This window comes from Eulemur rufifrons, chromosome 2 (genome assembly GCF_041146395.1).
Source record: "Eulemur rufifrons isolate Redbay chromosome 2, OSU_ERuf_1, whole genome shotgun sequence".
Lineage (NCBI taxonomy): Eukaryota > Metazoa > Chordata > Mammalia > Primates > Lemuridae > Eulemur > Eulemur rufifrons.
Window position 1 is genome coordinate 98,169,304 of NC_090984.1, and position 12,074 is coordinate 98,181,377.

The window sequence follows — 12,074 nt, forward strand, 5'->3', positions numbered from 1 at the left end:
AGATGTATAGAACATATAATAATAAATATGTAATAAAGTAAATAAATACTTATTTTTACCTTATAATTTTTTTAGCTTGCTAATTTTCCCTAGGAGGGAAATTTACATTGTTTTAAGCCATTATATAATTTGCATTTCTTTTTAAAATCTACTTATTTTTAAAGAAACAGTTTTGTCAGTTATATTATGCAGCTTTCCATATTACATGGTTTATAGTTCCGTGAGAATAATTATGTTCTCTGATAGTCCATGATACTTCTTATTAGTTCAGTGCTTCTATTACTGTAATCCTTGATACACAAAACTGCTTTAGTTGATAGATGTCTACCGTATGCCTTGATGTCCTTCCTTGGTTATGCCACACTACAGCCTTGACTTTTAATATAGGGGCCTCACGTGTTTCTCTTAACTTTGTAGGAGATACAGACACTGCTAAGACTTCTGATGATATCAGTTTAAGTCTGGGCCAGAGCTCTAGTCTTTGTAAGGAAGGAAGTGAAGAACAAGGTAAGAACATTATACTTCATAGTGACATTGTATATTATGGTGACTTGAATGAATTTGTGGAATATACTGCTCACAATTTGGCAGAAGTTGAGAATAATTTATTATGGTATTTTTAGGAAATGTTAATATAAAATGTTACTGTAATGATAGTAATAAAGCATTATAAGTGCTTTTAGCTTATTGGAGTTCAGTTATACATATTCTGCCAAATAAACATGGTACCTTCCTGTAGCAGATTGTTAATAGAAATTTTGGCTACATGTGAATTTTTTTTTTCTTCTTATTCAGCTCCATTGCAAATGTGTATATTTTGGTTTTTACTGAGTTTTTTAAACTACCACATTTTCATGTTTGATTTTTAATTTTCAAACATACAAAGACAAATATGTCATCCCTATTTTCAAATGGAATTGTCCAAGGTTATATAATCAATGAGCCATAACTGGATTAGAAACCTGTCTTTTCTTTCTACCCAATTATAACCCTGTTATTTTTATTTTTATTTTTGTTAACCTATGGGTGATATTTGGGCAGACAGGCTGATAAATTTCCTTTTCTTAATTATGAAACTTGTTTATGAGGCTACAAATACATCACTGAATTATGACATTTGTCCATTAATTTAATATTTTACCCAGGTTTATTTTTTTCTTTCTTTCTTTTTTTTTTAATTTTCTTTACTCAAAAACCCACTCCACATGAACCAAGTTCATTTCTTCTAAGCATATTTTGCTACTGTTATTTGGACTTTTAAGTTTTTAATTTTTTTTTTTTTTTTAAGTTATAGTACCCCATCATTGTTTATTTGCTTTTATGGACTACCCCTTCCAACCCTACCAACCCCCCAAACTGAAAGACCTCTAAACATACAGTATGCAGTATGGTATAGGTACTTTTTAAAAATGAAAGGTGAATCAATTACTTTGAGAATTACAGTATCATTTTCTATAATATATGTGACCATTTGTATATCTCAACAACTAGATAATAACTTTAGAGGGTTTGGTGCCACTGCCTTTAGGGGGTAATATATGTCTTTATCTTATTTTATGTCTGGAAAATACCATGTGCAAGGAAGATTTTTATGGTTTGGCAGGTTGGGAATTATATACACCCAAATCTACCCTTGCAGCTATGCAGTAACACAGATCATGATGTCTGACATTCACTGACGGCATAGTGTTGTCCAAGTTCAGGGTCAGCATACGTTTTCTGTCAAGGGCCAGATAGCTTTGTAAGCCATATGGTCTCTCTTGCTACTCAGCTACTCAACTCTGCCTTTGTAGAGTGAAAGGAGCCATAAAAATACATAAATGAGTGGGCATGGCTGTGCTACACTAAAGCTTCATTTACAAAAACAAATAGAGGACAGGATTTGGCTCCATGGGCCTTCATTTGTAATCCTTGGTTGAAGTTCTCTTCTAAGCACTTTATATGCATTCAACCGGTTAATATTCACTGTAAGCATTTGAAGTTGATACTGTTACTATTCTCACTTTACAGATGAACATATTATGTCTTAAGAAAGCAGTTATAAGAAACTTGCCCAAAGTCACACAGTTACAAAGTGGCGGTCGTATAATCCAGATCTAGTTTGGATTATAGGACTGTACTATATTCCTTTGTATATCTATAGAAATAAACCTATAGTACACTCCTTTCATATAGTTTTATAATTTCCTTTTATTATGTAACATTTTTCCATGTTTTTAACATTTAACAAATATTGAGTATTCATTATGTTTATGGTACTGTTGTTATAAGTACTGGAAAAAAAAATGAGCAAACACAAAAATTTCTACCCTCCTGTGGCTTCCATAGTAGTATGGAATCATACTAGTGTAAGTCTATATATGTGGTAAATAGAGACAGGACAGGGAGTGGTGGGGGCTGAGGAAATTGTAATTTTGCATAGAGTGAGAACAAAGAGCTGAAGCAGGAGGAATGAGCTGCCAGGGTATCTGGGGAGGGAGGGACTCCCTCTGTGTCTAGGGGAACAGCAAGGGCAAAAGCCCTAAAGTAGGAACATGCCTGCAGGTTTGAGAAATAATGTGGCTGGTGTGGAGTAAGTGAGGGGCCAAACTGCATAGAGTCTTTTAAGCCATTTTAAAGGTGTTAGTTTTACTAATTTTGAGTGAGATGGTTTGTGTTACATTTTAACAAAACCACTCTAGCTCCTGTATTGAGAAATATATTAAAAGGGTCAAAAGATAAGGCAGGGAACTCAGTTAGCAGATTATTGCAGTAATCCAGGGCATAGATCATGGTAGCAAGAAGTGGTGAGAGAGAGAGAGAGAGAGAGAGAAAGAGAAAGAGAGACAGAGTGTGTGTGTGGGTGTGGGTGTGTATGTGTGGAAGATATTAATAAGAGGATATGTTGATGGATTTGGATATGTTATATGAAAGAAATAGTAGTCATGGATGACTCTAAGGCTGTTGGGTTAAGTGGCTGGGAGGATGAAGTGCCCATTAACTGAAAGTGGGGAGACTGAGGAGGAGCATTTTGGGGAGGTAAGAGAGGGAGTTCTGTTTGGGACATGTCTGATATGAGGGGCTATTAGACCTGAAAGTGGCATGAGTAGATAGGTCTGGATTTCAGGTGAGAGGTCAGGGTTGGAGTTTTAAGTTTAGGAGTTGTCAGTGCATAAAAAAAAAAAAAAATCAAATCATGTCAAATATGGGGTCGGGTTATTATAAAGTTCATAAACTAACAGGGCAAGCCTGCTTGGGGTTTACGTTGCCTGGCTTCCTCATCCGACTCCTTCCTGGCTATAGTTTGGCACCACCTAGTGGCAAGTGTTTGTTCTGGCTTAAATACCATTTGAGACTGGTTTGCTGGTTGGTTTGGATTTATAGGACAGTGACCTTTAGTTAGGTGGTTATCAGTTAGTTGATTAGTTGGCACTCATTTTGTCACCTGATTCAGGATGATTGGAAGAAAACTGAGGATGTATGTGTGGGGGTGTTCTTTATTATTTCGCTTTTAAGAAGGGGTAATCTTATTATTTCCCTGCCTAGCCTCACTCATGTCTTCTCTATCTAAGATTAGAACTTTAGACCATCCCCATGTGAGTACAGGGGCTGGGTAGAAGATGGAGGAACTACTAGTTATAGGTATTTCTGAATTTTAGTTTATTGTGGGGACAGAAAACTGGATGGTATCTATAAAGAGGAAGTGTAGATAGAAAAATGAAAAGCCTTAAGGACTGAACCCTGAGCCCCTCCAGTTTAAGAAGTGTAGGAGACTGAGTAGGAATAACTAGTGAGATAGAAGGAAAACCAAGATTGTCATATCCCTGTGTTTCGAGGAGAATGGATTGATCAGCTTTGTCAAATGCTGCTAATAGGTTGAGGGACATGAGGATGGAGACTGGACCATTGGAGTTAATAATGTAAAGGGAGTTGGTGACCTTGATAAGCTTAGTCTTAATGGAGTGGGATTGGAATCTGCTTAGGAGGGACCTGGAGAAGAAGAATCGAAGATAGTGAGCATAAACTATTCTTTTAGTGAATTTTTATAAAGGGGGCGGAGACCTTACATGATAACTAGCAGGGGAATTAAGGATAAGGGAGGGATTTGGATTTTATAAGATGTTGTAAGGGAAATAATAGCATGTTTGTGTAATTGATGGGGATGATCTGGAAGAGAGGAGGAAAATAATGATTTTTGTTTACGAAAGTAGTGTACGGTAACTTTAAAACATATAGTTTAAGTATGAAGAAAAAAGAATTTGTACTTCTGTCACTGAGAAGCTGTTGTTAATTTTTTTGATGTTTCACTTTTTTTTGTATTTTTTAATTGCAGTATAATGCAGTGGTTTTTAATCCATTCACAAGGTTGTATACCCATCACCACTATCTACTTCCAGAACATTTTCATCACTCCAAAAAGAAACCTGTACCCATTACAAATCCCCATTTCCTCCTTCACCCTCAGCCCCTGATAACTACTACTTTTTATCTCTATGCATTTGCCTATTCCAGACATTTCATACAAATGGAATTATATATTATGTAGTTTTTAGTGTCTGGCTTCTTTTACTTACCATATTATAGCATGTGTTAGGACTTTATATTTTTATGGCTGGCTATGGTAAATCACTTTTAACATTTGTACAAACATATGCACATGTGCATTCTTTTTTTTTTTTGGCCCTCAAATATGATTTATTCAGCAATCGTAATAGGAAATACAGAGAATTACAGCATATTAAAAGCACAAGAATTGTAGGTATCATGTTAAAAATTAAATAAGTACATCAAGCAGTATGAAAACTTTTCTGAAAAAGTGAAGTATCTTTTCTTCATTCCCTCTGGAAGTTTGATCACAGTGCTTTATAAGTGACATAACCTGGAAAATTAGTTTAAAGCCCATGTACAGAAATTGATGAATTCTTTGCATTCTCCTACTTTTTAAATAACGAAGTCTATAGATCTTAAAGTATTAATAGGAACAAAGTGGCTGTGTTTCCTGTGACATTTGAGAAGCAGTGTTTCAATTTACTTCTCCTTGGAGAGATTCTGTAGCTTTACTGAAAGACAGCTGACTTAAATAGGAACAATAATAATTAGATTTCCCAGATAATCAGTTCTATTTTAAATCAGAATATTTTCTAGCGGGTAAATAGCTCATTTTAGAAAGACATTAAAAGCAGTAGTTACAGTTTCTCCATAAATGGAAATGAAAGTCCACTGAGGACCAGAAGTCACCATGATTTATATATCTATAAACGTTTTCCCCCAGCACATTATTGTAGATCAATCTTTACTGCTTACATTTAAAATACCAATTACTTTGTAACGTGTGTGATACAATTCAATTATTTAGCTGTGTTCTGCATAAGATTCAGGTAAAACTAAAGCTAACGACCTTATTCACAGAACTTTTTTTTTTTTTTTTTGAGACAAGGTCTCTGTTGTCTGGGGTAGCATGCAGTGGCATGATCCTATATAGCTCACTGCAGCCTCAAACTCCTGGGCTCAAGTGATCTCCTGTGTCAGCCTCCCGAGTAGCTGGTACTGTAGGCGCATGCCACTACACCTGGCTAATTCACAGAACATATAAAAGAGTCTACACACAGCTATATCTTAAGTTATAATCATGCATATAGAATATAGAATATGGCTTATAGAATACACATATAGAATATGGCTTACACATCAAAAGAGATCTAAGTTGTGAGTTATAAAATCTCACTACTTGTGCTTAACAGCTTCTGATTGTATCCATTTCTAAAATATTGCTTCCCATTGTGAAACTCAGGAAGGAGGCGGGTGCAACAGAAAACTCGTTAGGATGGATGGATGGATCCTCCTTCATATCATTTAATTGAAGACTACTCGTCTTGATTGTTTTCACAAAGATAAATTCACTGAAGCCCACAAACATTGAAATGTGTGTATACTGAAAACTTAACTTACAACACCTAATTGTGCTTGACCTTTCCTGTCAGCTAATAACAAATAAAGGTAGTTCTTCAGTTTGGAGCAAAGGAAAAGCTTTGCACTTGCCCAGTCAAAACATGACAAGGGAGCGGGGCCTTTGAGGGTTGCAGTTTGTTTCTGTGTAATAAAATTTAAAAGTCACATCACATAATGTTATCTGTACAGAAAAGGGTGGGCTTCCATTTTCATAGACATTTTTCAACATACACGCACACGCTTCTTGTCTCTTATCCGGTGGCTTGTAATATATTTTGTTACATCTTGATGGGATGAACACCCCAGAAGGGAAATTCCATATTCCATTCCAGTGTCTGTCTTCACCGATGGCTGACAGTCTGTTTTCATGGACTGTAGGTACCGTGTGCCCTGTGTTGTGAGCACACCCATGGAGGTGATGCATGAGTGCTTTGGCAACACAGGAAGGATGCAGGTCCATCCACTGGGTTCAGAGAGAGGTTTCTCTGCCATTTCCGAGGATGAGAGTTACAGTGAGATGTTCATCAGGTCACTGCACCGGCACTGTGATGCTCCACTATAGCCACAGGGCTTCAGCTTCAGCTTCTGAGCAGTCCCAGCTTTCACTCTGTTCTCATGCGTTTGAAGGAAAGAAGGACAATCTAAGTAGCCTGTTCTCCAGCACTGCAAAAGAATATTTTTCCCATAATTTTGTTTTTGCTTTCCTTTTATTTAAGACCTTGAAATATTTGAAGTTATAACACTTCGTATAAGACAGTGCAAGAAAGTAAATTTAAAAAAGCTTCATCTTCTGCACATGTAGTACATAGTCACTATGACTGGCTCAAAGTGAGGAAAATTTAAAATTGACTTTTGTCTTAAAAATTTATCTGGTTTAATTGAAGAAGGCCAGGTTGTGGAGGAAAAACAATGGCAGCAGCACTGGCTAAAAACAGCAACTTGAATGTATTTGTCCAGAATTATTAGCTCAAAATTTATGTTCTTCTTAATTCCTTGTATAGAAGTCCATAAAAATGGCTTGATCCAATTATATGTTGAAAAACGAGATATAGCTTTGTGCAAAATTGAGGATTTCAGATGTTGTCATGCTGTTTTTATTATCCTCTCATGTTTAAAATGACAGAAGCCTTTAAGGTGTTTCAGATCTATGGATGTGTATCAACATGTACTAAGTCTTCTGAGTGCTTATAAAGATCAGGTGCACCTTGTGCAGCTGACTCTTTCCGCCTCTCTTTGTTCTGCTGAATGATGTCCATCAGGTTGTTTTTGAAGCTCGTCAGGTCCCCTGCTGCAAGGGAGTAGTCTGGGGAATAGGACCCATCACTCAGGCAGCCTTTTGTATTTGATTGTCTTAGTGCATCAGCAACATGTATCCCACAGTGGTGGTTGAGCTAACAATAACAACCGAAGAAACCAGAAAGTACCAATATCAGGATACGAGATAGGAGAGAAAAACCTGAATAACTTTATAAAACTGACTGGAGAAGCAGGATGGCAGAAGCTCAGGCCCAGTTTCATGCTCACCTCCCGTCTTCCCCCCCCCCACGGGGAGAGAGGGCCAGATACTCCTTGGCACACTGAGTCCCTTAGCGTTCTTTTTAACTTGCAGAACTGGAATTGTACTTTTTATATAGTGCTACCTGTTTTACTTAAGTATTTTCTCACATTATTATATAATCTTTAAAAATGTTTTTAGTGCCTTTGAAATTATTAATAGACTACATAATTTATTCAACCATTTTTCATGGACATTGTTATCCTTTTTGTATTTTACGAACTTTTGTAATAACCTGAGATGAACAACTTTGTGCTAAAACCTTATACACATATTTGATTTTATCCTTTAGCAACAATATCTAGAAATAGATTACTGATCAAAGGGTAAGAATACTTTTTCAAGGTTTTTGGCCATATTACCAGACTGATTTGGAGAAGGTTACACCAGTTTGCACCACCTTGAGGAGTATGTGAGTGTGCCTTTCTTATCCTAAACACTACTAATAACAATTACTGAAAAAAAGTTTAATTAGATAAAAAATAGTATCTCTCTGTGTTGATTTGAGCCTCTTAACTTTGATGTATCTTTGACTCTATTGGTACGAGTAAGAAAAAATGTGTAAGAAAGTATATTTACTTGAAAATTTCCTAAAACCACCTAAAATTCTTCCTGACAAAGTTAAACCTTTTATGGTATATTTGTTTAGCACCACTGAAGAGAGTACATGTTTTAAAGTACTGTCCTTTTTGGAAAAACTTAAATTTCTGCTTTTTAAATGTCTTGGAGTGGTTTTGATCATTAGTATTTTTTTTAAAAGTACTTTATTGTATATTAGATTTAGTGATTTTCAGCTACTTGTTTAGAGTTAAGTTTTTATTCTGGAAAATTCATATTCTTGAAATATGACTATCACACCATTCCATAATTGCTTATCAGAAATATATATTGAGAGTTTATGGAAATAACATTATTATTTAATACTACAAAAAAGTAAATACAATGTTAACTTTTAAATTTTGGTATTTAGAGGACATAAGAGCCCAAGTACAGTGTCAGCTGTTTGGGACAAATGACAAAGAACATGGGTTTTACTTATCTTGAAAAGTTTAAAACATAAGAGAAAGCTTCATAGGTCATAAATCACAGTTTACATAATAGAATGTAGAGGCTGTCTCTGAGTTTTTAATTATTTAGGTCTAATCTAGGTTTAGATTTTTTTTAAAGTATATAAACATTTCTAGTAACTGATTTTATTTTAATCTTGGGGGAAATGTCTGCTTACAACATTGGGATTCTACTGGGAAGAGTCTGACTTACTATAGAATCTATTATTGTACTTTGTGCAGCTATGACAAATAAGACAATAATTTTTCTTTTTATTGAACTAATAGCAGGTTCAACCACCCTTGTCTGTCAAAATGTGTGTAAAAAAATCAGCTATTGTGCAGCTCGATTGTCAAGCTATATTCCAAGATAAATTCCAATGTAGGTAGGTAGGTAGATAGATTTATTTATATCTATATCATATTTATATATGCATAGTATATATGATAAGTCACTAATCACTGCCCTGAACGATTAAAAGATATAGGAGGATAATGTATTTTTATGAGGTATTTTGTAATTGCTTATTAATAATGAAAAAGAAAAGAATATACTATTTTGCCCTATAATTTTTGTTGTTGTTTTAACCGTTACGAATAGCAAGATGCCTTACATCATTATATCATCTCTTGTTTGGGCATTGGTCAACCTTTTTATTTATTTATTTTCTGGTTCTGATTACCATAGGTTTTTGTTGATTTATAAAATAAGTCATATTAGTTTTTTGAAAGGATTTTAGTATTGTGTTAGTGAGGTGAAACAATGATACCTGTCATTAACTATGGCAGCATTGTACCAAGCAGTATATGTTATTAACTCAGTTATGCCTTCCCTCTGACTCAGTGAGGTGATACCACGTTTTACAGATGAGGAAACAGAGGCTCAGAGGGTAACCTGAGGTTAGAAACAGAGCTTGCATAGAAATCCAGATCCATTTTAAATGTAATCCTTTGTTGCCTCTTATTTTAATGTTGGTAGTGTATAGAACTTTTTCTGAGGCCAGTTGAAGAACTCAAAGATTTGGAAGTTCAGTTCATTCCATCAGTAGAATGCTTTCTTTGTGCAGCTGTGAAATAGAAACCAGCTCTTTGGAATGGCTGGCCAACTCTTACTCAGTGAGCTGCTTGAGAAATTGTTTATACTTGATTTACTGTATGCAGTGAATTCTTTCCATTGTAAACAGTAGAAAAACAGAGCATGCATTTGTGTTAACATTTCCAAATATGTGTTTGAAACAGATTTGGCAACTGATCGGAAGCTCTTTCGTCTGGTCTCCAATGACTCCTTCATCTCCATTCAGCCTTCCTTATCCTCTTGTGGACAGGACTTACCAAGGGACTTCAGTGACAAAGTGAGCCAGCCAAGTCATAGCCACCACCACCACGTTGATCAGTCTCTGTCCAACGCCTGTGACACAGAAGTAGCTTCTCTTGTACCTTTACATTCACACTCGTATAGGAAAGATCACCGGCCACGAGGTGTACCACGGACTTCTAGCTCTGCTGTGGCTTTTCCTGACACTTCACTGAATGACTTCCCTCTTTATCAGCAAAGACGTGGGTTAGATCCAGTTAGTGAGTTAGAATCTTCCAAACCTCATTCTGGATCCAAAGAATCCTTGGTGGAAAATTCTGGTTTATCTGGGGAATTTCAGCTTGCTGGCGACTTGAGAAATAGTAATTCTCAGCCACCCACAAAAAGTGGGAAGAGCAAACCTCTGAAAGCAGACAAAAGCGTGGACAGCTTGAGGAGCCTGAGTACACGGAGTAGTGGGTCAACAGAGAGCTACTGCAGTGGGACAGACAGGGACACCAACAGTACTGTCAGCAGCTATAAAAGTGAGCAGACCAGCTCGACTCACATAGAGAGCGTCTTGTCAGAGCATGAGGAGTCTCCTAAAGTAGGAACGAAGAGTGGCAGGAAAAAAGAGTGCTGTGCTGACCCAGAAGAGAAGAGTAGCTGTCCCAGTGACAAAAGGACTAGCAGTGAAAAGACTGCCGTGGAAGAGAGTACAAACAGTGGGGCTCCCGAGGCCAAGGACTCCAACACCTCCGAAGAGATGCACAGCCAGAGGAAGCTCAGCACCTCTGCCTCTGAAGAAGCCAATACAAATCCCCATGCAAACGAGGTTACTTCCCAGGGGGACAGACCACATGCAAACTCGGTGGAAAACAAAGAGGAGCAGAGTGATAAGTCAGCTGTTTCAGTGGATTCAAAAGTGTGTAAAGATGTTGGTGGAAAGCAAAAGGAAGGGGATGTCCGACCCAAATCCTCTAGTGTAATCCACCGGACAGCCTCTGCCCACAAGCCAGGCAGGAGACGGACGGGGAAAAAACGGGCCAGCAGTTTTGATTCTAGTCGGCATAGGGACTATGTTTCCTTTCGAGGTGTTTCTGGTACCAAACCACATAGTGCTATATTTTGTCACGATGAGGACTCCAGTGATCAAAGTGACTTGAGTAGAGCATCGAGTGTTCAGTCTGCTCACCAGTTCAGCAGCGACAGCTCGTCTAGCACTTCTCATTCCTGTCAGTCTCCTGAGGGCAGGTACAGTGCTCTCAAGACCAAACATCCTCATAAGGAAAGGGGAACTGACTCTGAACACACACACAAAGCTCATTTGGGTCCTGAAGGAACTGGCAAAAAGCGAGCAACACGTCGGACTTCCAGCACAAATAGTGCCAAGACTCGTGCCCGAGTGTTGAGCTTGGACAGTGGCACGGTAGCATGTTTGAATGACTCAAACAGGCTAATGGCACCTGAAAGTATAAAACCCTTAACCACTTCCAAATCAGATCTTGAGGCCAAAGAGGGAGAGGTGCTAGATGAGCTATCTTTATTGGGACGGGCTTCCCAGTTAGAGACAGTCACTCGATCTAGGAATAGCTTGCCAAGCCAGGTTGCATTTCCTGAAGGGGAGGAGCAAGATGCAGGCAGTGGAGGTAAGTAAACTACAAAAAGCGATTTCCGCAAGAGTCACTGCAATTTTTGGCACTGTTTATTAGAGTAGTACTTGTTAAAATATGCCTTCTGTTAATATTCTGCCTTCTATGTTATTAAAGTAAACTTTTTTCAGTGGAGAAGAAGAAAGTGGTTATCCTAGTAAAGGTTTTGGTATGAACACCAAGAAAAAAAATTTTTTTTTGAGACAGAGTCTCACTCTGTTACCTCGGTTAAAGTGCTGTGGTATCAGCCTAGCTCACAGCAACCTCAGACTCCTCCTGGGCTCAAGCGATCCTCCTGCCTCGGCCTCCTGAGTAGCTGGGACTATAGGTGCAAGCCACTATGCCTGAAGAAAATATTTTTTCCGTTGTAATATTTGAATATATCAGTTTGTTCTTGATGGCATTCATTTTTCTAAGCCAGTTACCATCTGTGAATGTTTTGCCAGGAATAACAAAAATTATCCCTGTTACTTTGTATAAGAATTGAACAACAAAATTTATAATTATATTAGGGTGTCAAACCATTTTTAGTCATCTCCTATGCACTGTGTGCTACTGAACTTTCAGAATTAGATCACTCAAGCTGTTATATAAGACTT

At 37.3% G+C, this 12,074-nt stretch overlaps 1 protein-coding gene across 3 annotated transcripts in view; it reads left to right on the forward strand.

Moving 5' to 3' along the window:
- Window positions 1-12,074, forward strand: part of PCNX1 (pecanex 1) — a 159,144-nt gene that overhangs the window by 48,370 nt on the left and 98,700 nt on the right. For all 3 annotated transcript variants that reach the window (XM_069488441.1, XM_069488445.1, XM_069488444.1), the window contains exons 5-6: window positions 418-507; window positions 9,769-11,472. In XM_069488441.1, coding sequence (XP_069344542.1) covers window positions 418-507; window positions 9,769-11,472 — 1,794 coding nt within the window. The remainder of the gene's footprint in view (window positions 1-417; window positions 508-9,768; window positions 11,473-12,074) is intronic.